The sequence below is a fragment of the Trichosurus vulpecula genome, chromosome 2, assembly GCF_011100635.1.
Source record: "Trichosurus vulpecula isolate mTriVul1 chromosome 2, mTriVul1.pri, whole genome shotgun sequence".
Classification (NCBI taxonomy): domain Eukaryota; kingdom Metazoa; phylum Chordata; class Mammalia; order Diprotodontia; family Phalangeridae; genus Trichosurus; species Trichosurus vulpecula.
In genome coordinates, this window is record NC_050574.1 from 202011342 (window position 1) to 202034534 (window position 23193).

Sequence of the window (23193 nt, forward strand, 5' to 3'; positions counted from 1 at the left end):
ACACTGGCAAGGATGAGAAGTGAATGAAAATAGGATTGCAAAATTGTCAGATGGGAAATTGTTTTCTTGGAAAAGCTTCCCCACAGGAATGGGTGGAGAAGGCATATAGTGGGGCTGGGGCTGGAGTGCTTCTGACCTCTAGTTCATTTCCTTTCAGGTGGCATCTATGCAGTTCATTAACATTGTAGTCCATTCAGTGGAAGACATGAATTTCAGAGTTCATCTCCAGTATGAATTTACCAAATTAGGCCTGGATGAATACTTGGACGTGAGTATCACTGAGACCACAGGCTGTACTATGGTATTTGATTTATGCGACCACTTCTAATTAGCATATTTCCAAAGTGAAAGGAATTTGATGACTCTCCAATTCTTAATCAGCCAATCAGGACCTCAGTATGGTCCAGCAAACTGCTGCCATGTTGGCTAAAGGGATCGAATTGGGGCATTGCGTGAACTTCTGCTTCTGGGAGTTTCTCTGCCAATAAAGCTGGATCCTTTTCAGAGCTCCTGAGACCTCAGACTGTCTCTTGCCAGCAGCAGCCTCTTAGTAGCAGAGTTAGCTAACCCCACACATGCCCTAAGCCGCTGCAGCTGCTTCTAAGGGCCCAGTCCAGCCTCTGTTCTCACTCTGAACCCAGACTACTGGACTGTGCAAGCTGTGAGCTACACCAGGACACCTTCTGGGAAGTAAAAGCCAAAGACTGTGACTACTGCAAGTGGATAGTAAGTGGTTATATCATATAGATAAAGCTGGAAGTGACTTGGAAAACCTATCCAGGAATCAACACATTTCATTTTAGATGGCAGTTATTGCTTTAGAAGTTTTTCATTCTGGGAGCTGGGGTGTGAAGAGGCATGCATGTCCCCATATCTTAATTACTTCATGCTCCTTTGCAAAGTGCCCACCTTGTTCCTGGAGTTCCTATATCCTGCTTTAGACTTTAGATTCTCCTGGAATCTGATTCAGAAAATCTGGTTGAAACTTCCCAAATGGGCTGAGACAGTGAGCCTAAATGCCCCTGGGATATCTACAGGGTATAACTTTGCAGAATCTGCTTATAAAGCATAGTGGATTATGCCATCAGCTTGTTCCCAACAGTTGTATTGACTTTTTATTTATGAATAGTCTAGAGCACTGCTCCCAAACTCAAATTTCCTTTTTGATTTCTCATCTATCTGCAACTGTCTAAATCTTGGTTACTAGTCATACACTCATTAATCTGATTACATAGGCTCTAAACAAAGGGGCAGAAGACTGCAAGCTAAGCCAGTGGGGGTATACAAGCAACCCAGTGCAGAGAGGTCATAGATCTTGATCCTTAGTGTTGAATGTATTTTTCACACATGAAATTAAAATTGAAAATTGCCAGGAGCTAATTCGGCAATTTTTCTTTTTACTGAAGCTTGCAGGACTAGAACCTAGTCACACCCAAGGAATGGAAGAAATGCTTACAGTAGCCATTCCCTTAATTTTATTTCCCCCTTGTCCTTAGAAACAAAATGAAGGTGTTTGTGGACCAGAAGCATGGATTTTCCTAGAGTATAAGACTTCTATCTCACTCTCCATCTGATGACTTTGGTCTCTTAGGGGTAGAATGAAGTACTATTCTGAGACTATCCCCATTTTACAGATGAGAAAACCGACCTGAGAAAGGTTAAGTGACTTGCCCAGGGTCACACTGCTGGTCGCTGTCTGGACAGGATTCTAATTTGAGTCTTTCTGCCTCTAAGTCCGGCACTCTATACAGTACTCTCTTTACTCCTCATTGGCATCAAGGAATAGTTTACACTGAGTATGGGAAAGAACGGCCAAGTTCTTTTTGCTTAGTCTTAGAGGCATCCGTTGGTTGTGGTGACTTTGGTAGCAGTTTCCTAGGAACCATGCATTGAGGGACCGTAGTGGTTGGTGCCATGTCGTGACTCAGGGGTAATCAAGAGGGTGTTCATCTAATATACAATCGAGCCATCTAACCTCCCGCCTTTCACTCAGCCAGAAACCCCTGCTCAATACAAAAATGTCCTTAGATTCCGGATTACCCATTTTGATGTCTTTGTCCCCCTTCTTCGATGCTGTTTTTGATACTTCATCTTAGCCTTGCTTCACCTGTATAAAAGCATTCCAGATTGGGGTGAAGGGCACTGATTCATTAGGCCCCATATCCCTATAGGAATGACCACATGGCCTTGGAGATGACCCTGTGTAACTCATGTGGAGGGGCTGAGGGAAGGCCAACAGAACAAACGAAACATGTGGAATGGGTGCCCGCTGTTTGCCTTCTCTTTCCAAGCCTATATTGCTGACTATGTGCTTTGAATTTCAGAAGCTGAAACATACAGAAAGTGACAAGCTGCAGGTGCAGATTCAGGCTTACCTGGACAATGTGTTTGATGTGGGAGCTTTGCTGGAAGATGCAGAAACCAAGAATGCAGCCTTGGAGAGGGTCGAAGAACTGGAAGAAAACATTTCTCATGTAAATACCCCCCCCCCCCCGTCCTCCCCAAGAAGAGGAACAAAAACAGGCCTCACTCATGTTTCACTGTGATTAAAATTGGGAACAAGATGGATCTTCCAGGAAATGAACATGCAGAGTGAGGGAAGAGAGTAGAAGGGTAGTTGGGGCCCAGGACCATCTGAGGGGGAACACTGAAAACCATTCTGGTAGATTCCAGATATTACACACTTCTTTTTTTTTTGGAGGGGGGAAGGCAGGGCAGTTGGGGTTAAATGACTTGCCCAAGGTCACGCATCTAGTAAGTGTGTCAAGTGTCTGAGGTCATATTTGAACTCAGGTCCTCCCAACTCCAGTGCTAGTGCTCTAGTCACTGCACCACCCAGCTGCCCCCTATTACACACTTCTGTAGTGCCGTGGGCAGCTAGGTGGTGTAGTGGAGTGTGTGACTGGCTTGGAGTCTGGAAGACTTCTCCCTGAGTTCAAATCTCACCTCAGATACTTACTAGCTGCGTGACCCTGGGCAAATCACTAAACTCTGTTTGCCTTAAATTGGAGAAGGAAATGATAAAGTACTCCAGTATCTCTGCCAAGAAAACCCCAAATGGGGTCATGGAGAATCGTACACATTGAACAAGAACAACAAAGATTCCAGGGATTTCATTCCAAGTAGGCAAGTTTTCCTATTCTGAAATAGGCTTACTTTGACCAAGGCAGACTAGGCAAGAGCTGTAGTTCAGCAAGTAGAAGGAGCTTTGGCTCTTGAATCAAAGGATCTGGGTTCAAATTCCACCTCTGATGCTTAGTGTCTCTGTATCATGGGTAAAGTCACTTAACTTTAATGGGCCTCATTCTCCTCATTGATAAAAAGTACAGGTAAGACTAGATCACCTCTGAGGTGATTTCTAGCTCTGGATCTATGATTCTATGATCTTAACTCTTTGATGGCAGCTGTAGGAGAGGGAGGTGATAGAACCAAGAAGACTGAAAAAAATACAACTCATGTATGAACTTATGTGATTGTTGTAAATCACAGTCCCATGAATTTGTACATAAGAGTCTATGAAGAGAGTTGCATGGGGGTTAGTGGAAAGAGTTCTAGATTTGGAGTCAAGGACTTGGCTTTAGATCCCACCTGTGCTAGGTACTGCTACCTGTCATTTGACTCAGATTCCTCTATCTTAAAATGAAGGCCTTCTACCTTTATGCTCTATATCTGTGATTCTGCATACATCACAAATCATCTGTACCACGCTGAGCACCTTCCCATTTCTGCCAGGCACTTGTTTTAAGACATGAATGGATTTGGTTCAGTGATATAATATTCAAAGAAATCAATAGGCCCGTCTCTTGATTCTTTTCTTTGGATAAAATTGACCTGTTTCCATACATTTATTAAGTATTGCTATGTGCCAGGCACTGTGCTAAGTGCTTGGGATTCAGAGAAAGGCAAAAAACAGTTCCTGTCCTCAGAGAGCTCACAATTTACATTGGAAAGCCAACACATTAAAAAAAAAGCTAAAAGAGAGGAAGGGGGGAAGGGTGCCTGCTGAGGGGGCATGAGAAAATCTAGGAGTGTAGCTTAGGGGGAAATGATAAGATTGCTGCCCCCACCTTAAGTGGAGGATCTGGGAGAGGCTCTCCACATCACTCTCCATCCTCTCTGACATGAGGGAAGGAAGAGTAGCTGGTACTGGGGAGGTGTGAGATTCAGGGCTGATGTATCTTGTAGAATGATGAGAGTCCAGAGGGCATGGGGATGAAGTCCAGGACTGGAGACCATCTCTCCCTTCTGAGGCTGAGAGTTTTCACAGAAGGCAATGTTGCTGCTAACTAAAGTTAACTTGATGAGAATGTGAATGGGCCCCACATTATTTGTTTCATTTAATTTGAAGCTCCAGCTGGAATCACTTGGTAACCTGAGCCATAAAGTGTTGTCTTATGGACCAGAAATTCTCATTTGTGTAGAAATTACAAATTCCTCATGGGAGGGCAGAGCACCATTTAGTGTTGTATACAAATGTACTTGGAGTTCTTGTGGCTTCTTGCACGAACATGTGCACTAAAGCAGAAACAGTTTGAGAAAGTCTAGGTGGCTTTTCATTTGAATGCAGGCAGACTGAGGAGTCAAACTAGGACCTCTAAAATGCAAGGCTTAATTTTGAGAACCTATGTAGTATAATGAAGTCCTGTGCTTGATGTCAAAAGACCTGAGTTCGAATTTAGTCTTTGCATTCACAGCTTCTCTGAGCCTCTTCTTCCTTGTCTGTAAAATGGGGATGGCCAACCTTAGAATTGGGAAAACCTACATTGAAGACCTGCCTCAGACATTAAATAATTGTGTCTGCTCTGGTCGAGTTCATCTCTTAGTACCCTCAGGAAACTTGAAAACTCTTAATTACCTATGAATTGCCAATCTTCATGAATTTGCCTTAACAATGAAATCAGAAGTCCAAGTCCCAGCTCTCCCCCTACCCCACAATAGAAAAAACAATATTTGTAATATCAATGCCTCACAGAGTTGTTGTGAGAGAAACACTTTTTGATGTATAAGGTGCTATATTTGTTGTAATTGTCTGTCATTTCAGTTGTAGCCAACTCTTCATCACCCTATTTGGGGTTTTCTTGGCAAGGATACTGGAGTGGTTTTGCCATTTCCTTCTACAGCTCATTTTATGAGATGAAGAAACTGAGGCAAACAGAGTTAAGTGACTTTCCCAGGGTCACACAGCTAGTGAGTGTCCGAGGCCAGATTTGAACTCAGGAAGATAAGTCTTCCTGACTCCAGGCCCAGCATTCTATTCATTGTACCATCTAGCTGTCCATGGCACTACATAGTGTGTAATATTTTGGAGATTGGTCTTGAAGTCAGGAATTCTTGGGTTCATATCCCACTCTTAGACACTTACTAGCTGGATGATCCTGGTCCTGTACTTTAGCTTCCACATCTGTCAAATGAGGAGATTGCAATCGATGGTCTCTAAAGGCCCCTCCATCTCTAAACCTACGATCTTATGATGCTATGTTTGTCTGCCTGTTTTGATTGCTTCAAGATGAGAAGGAAATATCCTTTTAGAAGTGGGAGGAGAGCAACTCATCTCAGACTGCTTACGTTTAGGGGAAAATTGGAACCTAACTAAAAGCCCTATGAGACCCTTTCATGGGTAAATATGAGCTATTGACAAGAAGTGAAGTTTCTTTCAATGTTATGCAAATTAAAGTTCTATTTTCTTTCTCCTGAAGCATTTTCCCTCCTTACAGGAATACTGTTGCCTCCGACCATTGCACCCTTACAGCACATCAAAGCAAGCTGAAAATGGGGCATCTTTACTGCTCGTATTTAAACCAAGTAGATGAGTCAGTAACACCTCCCTATATATCTAAATGATACAGTCACTTAGTTGGCACACCATCCTCAGAATGTGAATTCAGTCTCAGTATTTCCTTCCTGAAAGACCTCCATTCCAAAGAGTAGCATTGTAAATTCTCATTTTTCCCTCTCTTCCTTCTCTCTTTCCTCTTCCCATTGCTCTCTCTGTGTCTGTGTGTGTTGTGTCTGTCTCTTTGTTTCCAATCATTATCTTCCATATTTAATTTTCGGGTTGTAAATCAGTCTAAAAAAGAGAGGTGGCATACTTTTCATTAGCAGGGAGACCTAGGAAACTGAAAGAAGCTATCAGTACTTCATTTTAAAGCAGTTCTTTGACTGATGGAATCTCCCCCCCTCCTATAAAACTGCTGCTAGCATCACTTACTCTGTATCCTTAAGATAACCCATGGCCCTCTGCATTCTGTACAGAATGTCTTACTTGCTTTTCCATGTGTTTAGCATTCAGTCTCCTGCTTCCTTATCTTTGCATAGGTCTCATGCCAGAAATGCATTTCTTACCTGCCTCCACCTTTTAGAATCCCATCTTCCACTCAAGTTGTATCTCAAATGTCATGCCATATGACCTTTTTCATTGTTAGCATCCCCTATACCAGAATTACTTGGCATATATTTTGTATTTGATTATCCAGGTATATTTGTTCCCCATCAGAAAAATGAAAGCTTGTTGAGTTGGACTATTTTTCTGTTTTTGTCATCGTGTCCTCAGTGCCTATTACAGTACCTCGTAGCTAATGGTATTCATGAATGCTTATTAAGCTGAATTGGTGAACCTACATTTATGTCTAGACTCATCAAGTTAGGCCTTTATCTGGGCCGCCCTCCAGAAGTATGACTTTAGTTTTTGGGTAGATCCTAAGCTACGATAACTGTTATTCTAGGTGCCAAAAGTTTCCCAAATCAACAATTTTCAAATACCTCTTGGCCCACTTTAGTAGGGGCAGGAAACCCCATAGGTCATTGTTCTTCATCAGAACGAATAGAAAGAAGACCGCTTTTGATGAAATACTCATGAACGCATTTCTATTCATAATTATCATAAGTGATTATACTTGCCCATAGAAAAAACAGACATAGTCATACTATAAATCTTAATAATCTGTGATAATCCAATGATGACTTGGAAAACTCTCATGGTCTACTGATCATACGTTTTGAGAATCACTGTCCCAAGGCAGGATAACATAGTAAGAAGCAGGTAACTCTTTGTGTATCTTGACCATGTGGTATAGTGATGTGGCTCCTTTTCAAACTCTTCCAGTTGTCTGAAAAGTTGCAAGACACAGAGAATGAAGCCATGGCCAAGATTGTGGAACTGGAAAAACAGCTTATGCAGAGGAACAAGGAGTTGGATGTCGTCCGAGTAAGTGTGACAATGACAGTTTGCCCAGATGCAAAATTCCAGGGGGTGATTTTGAGCTTTCATCCAGTTGGATGTAGAATAAATTATCTTCAAGAGAATGGAATAATATAATATGTTTATGGGATGAGATGGCATACAGGTAAGTGGAAATGTAGATCAAAAGCTGATATACCTAACTGTGTGAAACATGGTACTAGGAGTTCAGTATTTTCTTATCGAAGGATTGGCACTAGCCCTCCTTTCCCATCTGGCACTGGCATGAGCCAGTTGTGTGCAGTATTGCATTTGGTTGGAAATATAAACACAATGTGAATCTGATTGACGCCACTTGTTTTTTATTAGGATTTAGGTTTCTTTGCATTGCTTTTCTTTAACTCCGTTTGAAACCAGATTTCTTGGCTGCCATGGAAACAATGAAATCATAACATTGATTTAACAATAACAGTGGCATCTACCAAAAAATTCAAAATAAATCCCTTTTATTATCAACAACCTCAGATATTTTATTTGGCATTGCTTTTGTTCTCCATGGTGATTTAAGTAGTTCTGAAGTGCTAGCTGTGTGCTTGGAGCTACGCATAGCATACAAAGACAAAGGTTGTCAAAGGCTTCTAGTCTGTGGCCTGCTTTTTACACACACCACTGTTAATAAAATGACACAGGTCTTATGCAATGATTATCAAGTCTAGGTACTTTGCTATATATCTTTATATGTCCTGTAGTTAACTCCAGCAAGTTTACTTTCTGGCACACCATAGAAACCAAGTTTTAACATATGGACTTAATTCACATTGAGATCCCCACACTGTTAATAGTAGACAGGGTGTGAAGAATGTTTGACTGTCTGCTGGAGGTCTAGGCTAAGAGATCACACATGCAAGTCCCTGCAAGAAAGATCTGTGCAAGGGATGAACTTTCTCCCAGGGCCCTCTTCAGGCCCCCCTAAGAAGGCACTGAAGTTGGGGGAGAAGGGTTTCATTTGCTTAAAGTGGTAGGAACTTTCTTTTCTGTTTAAAACCTGGACTCTAGAAATGACAGTCTTTGAATTACTTTGTTATCTACATCACCATGTAGAAAATGAGGATAAGCAACAGTAAGCTCTGAATCTTGGCCAGAGAGAAATTATAAGGATCTATGCAACAAACCAAGGGCAGTCAACCTCTGATTATTCATGAACAGATGATCTATTTTGTGCGATATCCCTGGGTATATTTTGAATCCAGCCTGGCTTCCCTCCAGCTTGCTTCTTGGGCCGTCTCCCTCGTTTTTCACCTAGTATAATCCTGGGAAGGGAAACCTAATTTTATAATTAACTGATGCAAAGCACAATTAGGAAAGACAATTAGGTATTTGAAAAAAGAAAATCATACGATTTGTTCCAAAGTCAACCGAAAATTTGTAATTATTTTTGGATGATCTGTGCTCTGCTTCTTTTCCACCCATGGCTAATTGGCAATTGACTGTTGTAGTGTATAGTGCTATTACATACAAATTAACACTGGACTAAAATATGCTGCATATTGAATATCAGTAATGAGCACTTTTCTTGTTCTTGTAGAGCTCTACATAATTTATATTGGCATCTATATCTTCACCTTCAGATTTTAGAAATGTTCCTTCACAGGGGCCACCCTCTCAGTTGTTCCCCAGTGCAATGCTGCTAGCAGTCTTGGTTCTCCTGTCACAGGTTCTTGACTGGTTTTTTTGCAGGAAATCTACAAAGATGCAAACACCCAAGTTCACACATTGAGAAAAATGGTCAAAGAAAAAGAAGAAGCCATTCAAAGGCAGTCTACCCTGGAAAAAAAGATTCATGAACTGGAGAAACAAGGGACCATTAAAATTCAGAAGAAAGGGGATGGGGACATCTCAATCCTGCCAGTTGTAGCCTCTGGGACATTGCCGGCAGGGTCAGAGGCAACAACTAATCCTAATGCTTACGTGGGACAAGTCTCTGGAACCCCTTCCTCAGTACCATCACCACCACCGCCCCCACCGCTCCCTCCATCCACAGCAGCATCAGAAACAGGTAAGAAGCCCCAAGAACTGAAATTAGTAGCAGGAGCAGAAAGGTCATTGCTGGACTTCTTATCTGTAACAGTCTTGAGAGTTCATAGTCTCACCTTTGGCAAGCCTCTAAAGGGCAAGGGGTTAAAGAGGTAGCCCCATTTTTAAAAATTTGGTCTTTCTTTTGCTATTATTGTGTTCTCATGTAAAGAATGCCTTAAATTAAAAAATAAAAATCTTGTGCAATATTTGAATGTTCACAGTGCCCTGAGCACTGTGCAGCACATACAAGATATGACTGGCAAAGGTAAAGTAATGTGACCGATTTTAAAAAAAAGAAAGAAGGAAAAGAAACTTAACAGATCATAACCATCTAACCAGGACAGCTAGGTGGCACAGTGGATAGAGCTCTGAACCTGGAGTCATGAAGACTCATCTTCCTGAGTTCAAATCTAGCCTTAAACTTTTAGTAGCTGTGTGACCCTGGGTCAGGCATTTAACCCTGTTTGCCTCAGTTTCCTCATATGTAAAATGAGTGTGAGAAGGAAATGACAAATCCCTGCAGTCTCTTTGCTAAGAAATCCAAAATGGGGTCACAAGAGACAGACAAAACTGAAACAACTGAATAGGAATAGCCATCTAACCATTGGCCCCATTCACAGGAGTTACCTCTTGAATTCCTCTTTTAAAATTATCTTCAGAATGTGCTTTGTGGTGCAGCTGGGAGAAAGCTCTAGCGTAGGAGTTAAGGAGGCCTTGGATTTGAATCCCCGCCTGCCCACTTAGTGCCTGCATGACCATGGGCAAGGTGGTTAACTTCCCAGAACTTCAATTTTCTCCTCTATAAAGTGAGGCCAATCTTGTTTGTATTGCCTACCTCAGGATTGTTTTAAAAAGAGTACTTTGTAAACTTTAAGGCACTATATAAATATATGTACGCATATATAAATAATGTTATTGTTATTTTGAATATCTTCCTCGTTGATAACCCTTGATATTTTCACATCATGCACTTGAATTTCTTTATATTTAGAAATAGCCAAGAATAATTCAAAGTCAAGTCTAATAAGTAACTGGATACTTAAGGTCTGCTTTTACAGTTTGGTGTCAGAAATGAGGCATCTGGGCAGTACAGCGTGTAAAAGCACTGGACTTTCGAGTCAGGATAAACCTGAGTTCAGATCCCTTCCCAGACCCTTACTAGTTGTGTGACCCTTAACTGCTTTCAGCCTCAGTTTCTTCATCTGTAAAATAGGACTAATGATAGCCCCTACCTCCCAAGGTTGTTGAACGTCCAAAGAGATAATATTTGAAGTGTTTTGCAAACTTATGTAAAGGCTAGCTATTATTACACAGCAATCAGAGAATGTGTGGAGGTGGGAGAATTTAAACTGGTTCTTGGGCAGCTTCCAGGAGGAAGTTTCAGGAGTATTTTTTAGGGGTAGGGGGGCAGAATGAAGGAGGGATGAAACAGTGGCGGAATCATTGCAGTAAGTGTGTAGGTTTTCCAAGACCACTTCATCAGGTACATTTGGATATATAAATTCTGGTATACTTGTTCAAAGCTTCATTGCTCTGGGGATGCTTTTTGTCGGTGCAGACTGTAACCTCCTCTGTGGCCTAGTAGACGGTTGGTGTTAATGAGCTGCTTTAGATAGAACAGCTCACTTGGTTACTACCCCAGGGGTGTGCCTCTCTGAATTTAGCTTGGCTGATCCTTGCACAACAGACCAATCAGTACCGCCAGGCCCACCCCAGAACTTTTCCTGCTTTGTAGGTTCTGACAGTTTACATGCAGACATCATGGCCCTTAAGAACTTGCACATCACAAAGAATTGTACAATTTTGACTTAAATGGTCCTGGAAGTGGCAGAGTGTGTTAAAGATAAATTAACTGTCCAATTGTTTTGTAGTCATACCACATACGGGACATATTCTTTGCCTCTTACATTTGAGGGCTTTAAAATGCTTGTCTAATTCATCTCTTTTTGTTACTCTTTGACTTCAGAAGTTTTAATGCAGTGAGAATCCATTGGAAACTTGCTATCCTCCTTAAATCAACTGTCTTAACCTGGGGTTCATGAATAGCTTTCAGGGGACCTGTGAACTTGGGGGAAACAATTATATCTTTATTTTCCCTAACCTTTAACTGAAAATTTTGCATTTCCTTTGATTATTTAAAAAATTCTTCTGAAAAGGGATTCATAGTCTTCACCAGACTGCCAAAGGGGATCTTGATACAAAAAGATTAAGAACTTCCTGCCTTAGATATTTGCTTTCAGTCATGCTGAGAGAAGATCCTGAAGAGTAAACCTTCTCATTTGTGTGCCACCTTGTCAATTAAATCATTTCTTCTTTCCTCCTGTTAGTACAAAATGGCCCAGTGACAGCACCTGTGCCACCACCCCCTCCTCCGCCCCCACCACCACCTCCACCACCTCCTCTCCCAGGACCAGCTGCTGACACTCCACCAGCTCCTCTACCACCCCCGCCTCCTCCATCGGCACCCCCACTGCCTGGCACAGCTTCCCCCACAGTGGTTTTCAACTCAGGATTAGCAGGTAAGATTGTGGAATTAGTCTAGAGGAGGATCCCTTTGCTTTGCTTTTTTTTTTTTTTTGATGTGTTCTCCCAGAGGACAGGAGTCATATTTGAAGGAACCTTGGTAGTTCATGGCTTGGAATGAAAATGCCTGCTGTTAGAATGTCATTAGCTATTATTTTGTCCATTCCCAAGCGATACTCTTCTCTCTAGGGCCAAATTTGTTTTCTAGATGGTCCATGAACTCTCATAAGTCTGCCTCTCAGATGTTCAAGTCCTCCCCAACTGCTATGGCCAAAGCCAATGGAAGGGGATAACGTCCAGGTTCAGAGGTGAATACACTTTTGTTCATTCACATAGCAAATATATTTTTTTTTTGCGTGGCTACTTCCTGCAAAGCCTATCTAGGTGCTTTCAGAGAAGAAAGAGCTCACAGTAATTGCATATTGTAGACCCTTAGGCATCACATTAGTTTATTTGAGTGCATTAGAGTTTGCTCCCATGGATCAAGGATTGCCAATAAGCAGCCTCTCTCAGCTCCTTCAGCTGCCTTAGAAGAATTCATGTTACATGTAGCTTTACCAGGAGGCAGTAAGAAAAAAAAAGTAAATTCTATGCTTCTTTCTTTATCAGAAATATTTTCTATAGATTACCCTTAAGCTTTGAAATATAAATCCTTAATTTTGACTCACAGGACTGTTTTTCTTTAGGAAATGGAATCTATTTTACCAGTCAGCACGCCTTTCACAGGTGCACACACATTTGGGTGTTCAGACTTGCTCTGAGCCTCACCTGCTGTGTAGAATAAGAGAGTGTTTCCCGCCCAGATCAGCTTCAAGAGGTTGGACGTTATTCTGACAAATAGGCCTGTCTCACCTGGCTCTGTTGGGGTTTTCCCCACCTGGCCATCTGCACCTGTTTGGGCTTTTTCTGGAGGATGAAACTTCACTACCCTAGCTTCCATCTCTCAATTTCCTGCCCAAAGCCCATAAGGCAACAGTATCCCGGAAAAGCCATACACATAACAGTGCATGTTCAAACTCCTAATCCCTTAAAAAGTGCTTAACCATGTCACCAGGAGGCCATTAGGACTACTTGGCTCATCCCTTTTGGTAGCACAAATTTGCTACCACCAAACTCGGGCATCATCAGACCACTACTATTGGGTTTTACCCTTCCTTTTATGTAGCTTTTATTAAAGAGGTAGGTGGAGGACCTTGCCCAAAATATTCATAAGAAATGCACGACTTATTTCTCCTCTTCATATTCTTCCAATCTACCACTTTCTCCTAGAATTTTTCTTTCTTCTGAAAGAGAAAAGGACGGAGAAGCTGATTCATCACGGACCTGGTGGATGACGGAATGTTTTTTAAGAATGACAGCCTCCAAAACCTCCACCAGAACCAGCCCCTTGGAATCCATTTAGCTGACAGGCCTGTCTTAATGATCACATGTGAAATACTATAACCCCTCATGCATACCTGAGCTTCCTAATTAGGCTTTCCATTAGAGCATTATGAAAAGAGCACCCAAGTTGTGAGAGGCATCTGTTGTTGAATTGCTGATTTGGCTCTGAATCTTTTCTGGCTAGTAGAGTGTGATGCAGTACCATATGTGCTGACATTCACCTCTCTCTCCTCCTGAGTTTGTCCTAACATTATCACTCAGCCCTGCAGTGATAGAACAAATGAGCTTGGTGGCAGGGAGGGTCAGATGAAGGATTCCCTTCCAGCTGACCATTGGCTCAGTGAATTGACTTTCTAAGTGATCTCTGATCTTCCCATGATTTAAAAAGAATTTAAACCAGTAATCTCAGTTTCCTTGATACTACCATGGGGCACAGATGCCCCTTATGAGTTTAATTCTCACTCAGCCATTTTCATGTCTGGGCACAGCTATTTTCAAAGCTGCTACAATCAGTCTTATTTCCACTATGCCAGTTGTCATTTAGAAGGATGTGAACGGGTAGCAGGGCCTCCAAATTATGGGTCACTAGCTTGTGGAATTGAGAGATTGCTTAAGGAGTTGCTTAACCCCTGATTGCCCATGCCCAATGCCCTGGTGGGTAATAGTGTCCATTAGCACTGGTGGCATCTTATTAGATTTGTAGTATGTGTGGCTGGCGTTTTCATTACCCATTTCTCTCCGTGTGTTTTGGAGGTCTATCAGAATAAATTTTCTTAATGATGAGAGGCAGAGAGGTTGGACTGTTTGGCATAGACTTGTCCCTATCGTGAATCTGGTGGCAACTCAGAATTCATTAGGACTTTGACAGCACAGGAAACAGCAGGCCATACCCTCATATGTAGCAACAGTGGAGTGTTTTCCTTTTAGATAAAGGCCAGGTTGGGTTGGAAGAAGGCTTTTATAAAAGCCCATATATGGAGTATTTATTTGCCTTTGCAGATATGATACTAGTACTACTTACGCCTAAGTGAAAGACTCACTCCATAAATCTGTGAATCTTTGAGGGGACAAGAAACTTCCAGTGCCTTTTGGGCATCACCTACCAAACGTATTTGGCTTTTTCTCCCAGGCTAAGGCATCTGCATTGAGCCTACATTAATGCTCTGGCCTAGAAGTCTGGAGCTCTCCAGTTGGTTATAAAGTTATAAAGTTAAATACATATATATGAATGTACTGTGTGGGCCTCATGTGAAATGTGGGCTTCACTTCATTTGAATTCTTTGTTTAAAAACAAAAGACTATTCATATCCTATAGGACTGATAGCATCCTTCCCGTCCCCAACCCCGTGTTTTCATAGTTTTATAGCTGTTGAAGGTCCTTGCTGTGAAATACAATTAAGTGTTTGGTCTGTTTGTTTCCTAATAAGAGTCTACTGAAGAAAAGGTAAAAAAAAAAAAATTTGATGCAGGCCTTCATCAATTTTGGCTCACTCAGCATTTAGTTGTGAAATGCTGTGTCAGGATAAGCATGGTATACAATACTAAGAGTGCATGAACTGATGAACTGGATGACTCTAACCATGTCTAATTTTTGTTTTATTTCCTTTGTCCTCTGCTTCCACAAAAGATGGGCCAATCAAGCTTTTCTGTAGGTTCCTTCTCACTGAGTGTTTTTAAGTACTTATCCACGTCTTCCTGTCAGTTGCTCTGTGCCTTAACATCTTTCCACTTCATGTTATTTTAAGGACAGACTCATTACATTCTGACATTGTGTTTGAGGAGAGTCCTTATGTTGGCTTACTGTTTCCCCACAGTTTTGCCCCAGACTTCTTTAACTGAATTGGTAGATAAGATTTTTCTTCCTTCCTTCCTTCCTCCTTTCCTTCCTTCCTTCCTTCCTTCCTTCCTTCCTTCCTTCCTTCCTTCCTTCCTTCCTTCCTTCCTTCCTTCCTTCCTTCCTCCCTCCCTCCCTCCCTCCCTTCCTTCCTTCCTTCCTTCCTTCCTTTCTTTCTTTCTTCCTTCCTTCCCTCCCTCCCTCTCTCTCTTTCTTTCTTGGGCTGTCCTTCTTGATTTTGTAGGCAGACTCTCTCCCTCATGAAAAAAGGAAGTGTTCTTAGTTAGATGTAGCCATTTTGAGTCCCTGAATTTCCAGGCCTCTGATTTCTGAGAGGGTCACACACTTTTAGCATAGGAGAAGACTTGCTGGCAGTGCCAAGATATGCTGACACACCAAAAAGCATATGTTTATTCTCACCCTTCTACTGCTCTGTTACTCTGTCAGTTGTTAGACCAGCAAAGCTTCTCCCTCTGGCTTGGGCAGGGGTCAAAGTTTATGGGTGGTAACAGTATTTCGATTTCTCTGAACCCTCCCTCTACCCCCGCCTCCACCCTCTTGTCAGTTCTGTTGGAAATGGCATCTGTCACAGCAAAAGTGTGGTTCCTTTACATTCTATAAAGATCCACTCATGTGGAGGACCTCTGTGAGGGATAAGAGACTTAAGGCCAATGGTGACTTTCCCTCACTGACGACATGAGGAGGTAGGATTAAAAACAGTATCATTTTTGAAACTGAAATACAAAAAAACCCCGAGTAGAGAGGGTAAGCTTTTCTTAGGTTGCTAAAATTTCACACTCCAGAGAAGAGACAAGGGATAACTTGAGTGGAATTCCCATCTCTGCTCCCCCCTCCCCTCCCACCACCATACCACCCTCATGCAGGGCCTAAATTCTTCTGTCCCTGAAGGAAGGAGAACTGAAGTTCACAGGACTTAGAACTGGTGGGAGATAGTGATAGATTTTGTGGTATAATGGCCTGATTTGGTAAAGGCTGTGTCTGTGTTCCTGCATGCTTTTGTATGATTTATATATGACATTCCTGCTGTTTATATGGCCTTTGTGACACTGGAGGAATGAGAGGCCGCATGTTTTCTCCCCCTTTCCATTAGCTACAAGCAAGGAAAATGGCTAATAAGGAAAAACAAACAACAACCATCCTTCAGATGTCTGTATACTGAATTTTCTGCCCTGGAACATTCAAGCTTGCCATCCCTACTTTATTGATGATGACAAATGTTGAAACTGCCCGGTAGTAAAATGTGCCTCAGATGACACACTTCAGAAGAAGACTGTAGCTGAAAGTCTTCATGTTTTTTAATTAACTAAGTGCATCTTTGGTGGGTCACACAGTCTATCCTCAGTTGAGAAAAACTAATTTGATTTCTTTGGATTGACCTCCCCTCTTCATATGAGAAGAAATGAAAATCAGTATTTTTATTAAAACTTTATAGTCATATGTGGAAAATACTTGACATCCTGTTGAAAATTTGCTCTCGAAATGAGGAAGAAAGTATGGAATCCCTTCCTGAGAACCTAGCTCATTCTTTAATATCTGAGGAGCATTGCCTCTTACAGAGTTAGAAAGCACCTTAACCCCTTTTTTAACAATGAAGAAAACCCCGGACCAGAGAGGTAAAGGTCATTTGGTGCTTTTTGTGAGCTTAAACATTTTTTTTTCAGTACTTCATAGGACTTAGTCTGTTCCAGCTAAGTTTGCCTTGAATTTAGTTCTCAGAAACAAAACTAATCTTTCCATCAGTATAATCCAAATTATGCAAACAATCCACAGGAATTTATGGCTTTGGCTGAAGGTTTGTCCTTCCTGAGTGTACATCCTTGGCATTTTGGACAGCTTTATCTGTAATATTTAATGAAAACCTTTAAAGATTAGCTTGGAAAATTGAACCTTGGCACCAAAGATTTAGGAAGTTAACATTACAAATCAGCTTACACTTGGCAAGGCAGAGCTCAGTCACATAGAGGGCTCACTCACATTTTCTCCTGTCCAGTACTTTTGGCAGTAATTTCTGGACTCAGAGGAAAAAAAATGCCATTTGTTCTGTTTTTATTGTGAATTTATTCATTCACAATATAATACAGTAATCCAATTGCCTAACTTGAATCGGGGGTTGGGTTGGGGAACTAACAACTTTTTAGTTCCTAGACAGTTTTCGAGCCCATCAGCCAACTGAAAATTGAACTAAAAATCCCTCTGGTTTTTGTCCATTGAGGCCACATCCTATTTTCAGGATTTAAAGCTTTGGATGACTCTTGCCCATTTTCCTCCAGTGATGAAGTGTCATCTGCAAGGATTGTTGTTTGATTGTTCCAGATGGTCCCAGTTTCTTTGCAGAATTTTAATTTTGTTCCTTCTGATGCCTTTAGCTGTGAAAATCAAGAAGCCAATCAAGACAAAGTTCCGCATGCCCGTCTTTAATTGGGTTGCTCTGAAACCCAATCAGATCAATGGGACAGTCTTCAATGAAATTGATGATGAAAGAATTCTGGAGGTAATGATGCCCTTAGCGGGTAGAGCTTTGCTTTCTCATCTGCCCAGCCAAGGTAATAACAGGCTCAGCCAAAATAAATGTCACCATGGATGTGATATTTCCAGTTACACAGAGGAGAAATAGGGTTATGGATCTGGAGCTGGAAGAGAACTCATGGGCCATTTGGTCCAACCTCTTCCTCTTACAGTTGAGGAAATTGAGATTCAGTGAGACTAAGCAACTTAATTCAAGGTCACCCAGGTGGTGAGTTTCAGAGGCAGGAATTTATCCTAATCCGTGTAACCCAGTCCTTGATTCCAGAGCCAGTGTTCTTTCAGGTGATAGGATTCATTATTCATTAGGCTCCTGAAATATATTGTGTCAGGCATACGTATGACATAATCCTTGTTTCTCACAAATTTTAAGATGACATGAAAAGCCTCCTTTATCCATCCTGCAAATACATAAGGATCCAAATATCCAAATATGAACCAACTACTTTGGATAATCAAAATTCATAGTCGTGGCCATGTTACGTCAGTTAAATCAGCTTTTTGAAATAATCAGTTGTTACCTACAGATAGTCACTATTTTTTAATGCACTTGTGATTGAAGTCTCATTCTAATTTAAACTAGGAAAAGATCCAAGGCCCCACTTGCAGGCAAAATATTAAGCAGAAACTCCTAGATCTCTGATAAGCATAATGTTTAATACTTGAAAAACTCTCCAGGGGTTTTCTAAGTAAATTAAAAACATAGAACCAATTTTCCAATTTAATTTTTTCTCCTTCAGGATTTAAATGTGGATGAATTTGAGGAAATATTCAAGACAAAAGCCCAAGGTCCTGCTATTGATCTTACTTCAAGCAAACAGAAGATAACTCAGAAAGGATCAAACAAAGTAACATTACTAGAAGCAAATCGGGCCAAAAATCTTGCCATTACCTTGAGAAAAGCTGGAAAGACTGCAGATGAGATATGCAAAGCAATTCACATGTAAGTTAAAGGCATGTTTCTGTAAAAACACATTCAAGTAGGTGTAGGGGAAGCAAAAAGATATATAAAACAGTTATGGCTTGGCAGAAAACAGAAATGATTCTATAGGGATAAGAAGACTCAGCTGTTCTTGGTATCTATGAATAACAGATTTCCTTTAAAAACAAAACATAAACTTTTGAGTCGTATCACATCCTAACGTTAAGCAGGTGGAGCAAAAATTACCTTAGAGAGAATTGAAGTGGGTAATTAATGTCTCTTGGATTATTTTCTCTTTATATTAATGTAAAAATATATTTATTCTTTTATTAGTATGTACAATTATATATATTAATTTATATATTACTATATTAATTAATATAGAATGTGCTATCTTATGTTTGTATTGTACAGTGGTTCTATAAACATATGCAATATAAGGATTGCATGTATTAGGGAAAAAATGGTGAGTGGTCAGTTTTTTCCAAAGTGTCCGAATTTAAGCCAGATTTGTTGAACATTAGCTACCTGATGTCTTTGGAATGATCTAATTGAGTACCAGAAGCAAATATGACGTAGACATCTGTGAAAATTCGTAAGAAGCGGAATGTGTTTTTTGATGTTCTTTGACACATTTTAGGCTGACCTAAACCCCGGCTCATTTTCGGCCTTAGATTGCATTGAATATATCACATTAATTTACTTGATTATTAAGAACATCAAACCAGTCATTTGAAGGTCATGGTGACTTTAATGTGGGAATAGGACACTTGTTAAAAGTGTTTTGTGAGATTAAAAAGTCCTCAGGACTTGGACTATATGATGCCATTATAACATCTTGTTTGTGTATCATTATAGCCTTTTAGAGCTAGAAGGAGCCTCATCTAATTCAGTGTCCTGCAGCTGAATAAGAGTAGATTCTAGACTTTCCCTTGGTTTGCTAGTTTATGATATTTAAGCTTTTTTTTTTTAAAAAAAAACGTTATGTGATTGAAGTATGTTGTGATTATTAAATATAATGCCATTGTTTCTCTAAACAGGGATAGTTCAGATTTAAAATTAAAGGACACATTGAATACTCAGGTGAATTTCTTCAGCTTTACATGTGTGACTCCTAGGCCAGAATATCTAGTCTTAGTTGATTCAGTCAAAACAAAATTCACTTATTTGGATGTCTTTATCAAGGTAAAATAAATTTGATGGACTATTTTACTGAATTTAACACGGATTCTGATATCACGTAAACAGTGTTGATTTTTACAAACATTAACATCTAGGAATCCCTAGAAAAACTACCTCAATTGTCCTATCTCTCCGCTCTTTGTCCAACAGAAGTTCTACCTCTTCTTTGGTTTGCTAGTGTCTGATATTTAGGCTTGTTCTTTAAAAAAAAAATGTGAATCGGGTATGTAGTGATTATTAAATATAATTTCATTGTTTCTCTAAATAAGGGTAGTTCAGATTTAAAATTGGAGCCTGAGTTGGATATTCACAGAGGTGAATCCCTTCAGCTTGACATGTGTGACTCTTAGACCAAAATATCTAGTCTTAGTTAATTCAGTCAAAGAAATTAATTATTTGGATGTCTTTACCATGTTAAAAATAAATTTGATTGCCGTATCCCTGCAGGTCATTTGGAATGTGCTCTTGGTAGAGAGAGTCTTTGACCTCCCAAGAAAATGAAGCCAGTGTGGTGGTTTAATAGAAAGAACAATAGATTTGGAATCTGAGGGCCTGGGTTTCAATCCTGGCTCTGCTCTTTATTGCTTTTATGACCGTAGGCAAGTCATGTAACCTCTCAGAGGCTCAATTTTATAATCTGTAAAATAAATTGTTTGGAGTCAGTGATCTGAAGTCCTCTATTTCCAGCTTTCAATCTGTGATCCCATGAACTGAGAATGAGGGCCTTCTGTATGGTTCAGGTTTTTATCAAGGGTTCCTAACAATAGCACACATTTATAGTCGTTCACAGAGTCTTTTACTCACAGATTCCTTTCCTCACGGTGCCACCCCACTGCGAGGTAGGCACTCTGGGTGTTATTGTCTCCCTTTTACAGATGAGAATACTGAGTCATAGAGTGGTGACGAGATTGATTGGCTCATTACCTCACAGTAGTAAGGTCTGGAGTGAGACTTTGGGCCTCGTTCCTCTGACTTCAAGTCTTACGTTCTTCCCAGTGTACTGTGCACAGTTGCTGGATTGGGATAGGTTGATTCTGAGTTCCCTCGGTATCTCTACCAGTATTTGTGTTGTTTGGAGGTTCCAAAGTCTCAGACCTCCAGAAATGCTTAAAGACTGACCCATTTAGGAGTCCTGGGGGATAGGCAGGGTTAGCAGAGGTCATGAAATAAGGAGAAGGTTGGGTTTTTTTCCCCATTCTCTCTCAGCGCTGCCCCTTTCACATTTGTCTGCGCCACAGATTTGACTTGAAGACCTTGCCGGTAGACTTCGTGGAGTGTTTGATGAGGTTCCTGCCAACTGAAAATGAAGTGAAAGTGTTGCGGCTCTACGAGAGGGAAAGAAAACCTTTGGAGAACTTGTCTGATGAGGATCGATTCATGATGCAGTTCAGCAAAATTGAAAGGCTCATGCAGAAGATGACCATCATGGCCTTCATTGGGAACTTCTCGGAAAGTATCCAGATGCTCACGCCTGTAAGTGGGGCAATAGGCTGGGTGCCAGCCCTAAACAGTAGAAGTCCTCTGAAACGCACTTCAATGTTAACTGCAACTTTTCTCGTGCTGCTTGCCTATTCAGCCAATCAAATCAATTGATAAGCTTCCTTTGCTCGTTGGTAATAAAATTCCCCCTATGGGATACCTTTCCCTGTGGTCACAAAACTCCTTTGGACTTCAAAGGTAGCCCTAAAAGCAATGAGGAGAAAGAGCAGATGGAGATTGGACTCCTCAGTTATTGTCAAATTCACCAAAACAACCGTGTCTCTTGTCTAGATTGACCAGACTGAAAACATGATGGGCATCTACCCTCCCGTCCCCCACTACAACCCTGTTTCTTTTGGAAATAGGCATTTTACTTGAAATTCTTAAAATTATCTTAAAAGTAGGAATTTGTTAAATTCTCTTTGTGCCTAATTAGACATATAGCCATTGATTTCTTGGCCAACTCAGATAGTCTAGCATAGAGTAATTTAACACAAACAGGTCACCTGCGTAGTAGGAAAAACTGTAGATTGTTTTTCAAAACCATTTTCTAATTCAAAATTGAACATTACTTGCTTGCCAAGGGGAATCTTTCTGTTGAAAAGAATAACACTTGACCATCGTGCAATGCTTCAAGGTTTGCAAAGGGCTTGATATAGATCATTTTTATTTGAGACCCTCACCAATCCTGTACTGTGGTTATTACATTATTATCCCCATTTCACGGATGAAGAAACAGGCCCAGGTCAAACCAGTTGTGTGGCAGGGTTTGAGCCTAGGCCTTGCAGATTCCAAAATCAAATCTCCGTCTGCAATATGACTCTGCCTTTTAAGGAGAATCCTATCTACCTTGCCCCTCCCTCCCCCTTTTCTCCATCCTTTCTCTTCTCCGTTGGTTTACAAGTAGAAATATTGCACGATGAGATGCCAAGCTGGGAAGATGAGGGCTCCCTGGATGGTACTGTTGACTCTCAATCGTGGGGAGTGTTCCAAGTAGCTAGTTCCATATTTTGAGAAAATTGAATTTTTAAAGAAAGTGATTTAAAACAGTGTTTATATATAATGATATAGCTGCAGTAGACACAAAACATACAGGTTGAAATCAGATCCAATGCAAGTTCAGCGTTGAGATTCTGAGAGCTGAATTGAAGTCCAGGTTCCTGTGTCAAATTTTAGATTCCAATTCAATTTTGCAAATGGTAACATCTTTTTTTTCCCTCCTTCTTTGTTGTTAATCTAGCAACTGCACTCAATAATAGCAGCATCTGTCTCGATCAAGTCATCCCAAAAACTCAAGAAAATTCTGGAGGCAAGTGAAGGATTTTTTCCCCCTATTTTTTTCCTTACATGTATCTAAAAAGCTGCCTGTCAGTCACATTCCCTAATGTGCCTGTATATAGGAATGCCTGGGGCACCACACCAACATGCTTCTCTCTCTTTTTTTTTAATTTACTTGGCAGATCATCTTGGCTCTTGGTAACTATATGAATAGCAGTAAACGGGGAGCAGTTTATGGATTTAAACTCCAGAGTTTAGATCTGGTAAGTGGAATAAAAGAAAACAAATCATCTCAAAGGGAAAACAGGTGGCAGAGATTGAAGGGGGTGGGGTGAGAAAGGAGGAGAATTACTGCGCTCTTCATTGTCACCTGAGCTATGTGAGCAGGACTAGGACGGGTTTCATGTTGCATATTCTCCATTGGGATCACGGGATGGATGCCAGGCAAATAGAATCTAGCAATAGGCTGAAGCGATCATTTAAAGGCAATGTGAGTCTTTTGAAACGTCAGTTTGAAAGTGAGTGAGACGCTGCCTGTTACTGCTGTAGCTCTGCCTTGTCACGGGCCAGTATGTTTACCACCCTCAACTCCGAGGAGGCCCCGGGGGTGGTCAGAAGGTCAGAACTGAAGGGTGCTAAAGCACAGCTGAGTGGGGGACGCTTGCACAATGCCTGCTTCCTCCTTATCTGCTTGAACCAGGGTCATCTAGCTGTTATTTTTGGGGGAAAAAAAGCTGACCTTGGATTATTTCAGTTTTTATCCTAGGTAAATGGGAAGGGAAATCAAAACAAAGC

General features: G+C 40.9%; 1 protein-coding gene across 3 annotated transcripts in view; it reads left to right on the forward strand.

Annotated features, from left to right (window-relative positions):
• FMNL2 (formin like 2) overlaps nt 1-23193 on the forward strand; it is a 366341-nt gene that overhangs the window by 325063 nt on the left and 18085 nt on the right. For all 3 annotated transcript variants that reach the window (XM_036743438.1, XM_036743440.1, XM_036743439.1), the window contains exons 11-20: nt 158-268; nt 2325-2474; nt 7103-7204; nt 8915-9233; nt 11581-11772; nt 17381-17505; nt 18278-18480; nt 20880-21114; nt 22361-22429; nt 22581-22661. In XM_036743438.1, the coding sequence (XP_036599333.1) occupies nt 158-268; nt 2325-2474; nt 7103-7204; nt 8915-9233; nt 11581-11772; nt 17381-17505; nt 18278-18480; nt 20880-21114; nt 22361-22429; nt 22581-22661 (1587 nt within the window). The remainder of the gene's footprint in view (nt 1-157; nt 269-2324; nt 2475-7102; nt 7205-8914; nt 9234-11580; nt 11773-17380; nt 17506-18277; nt 18481-20879; nt 21115-22360; nt 22430-22580; nt 22662-23193) is intronic.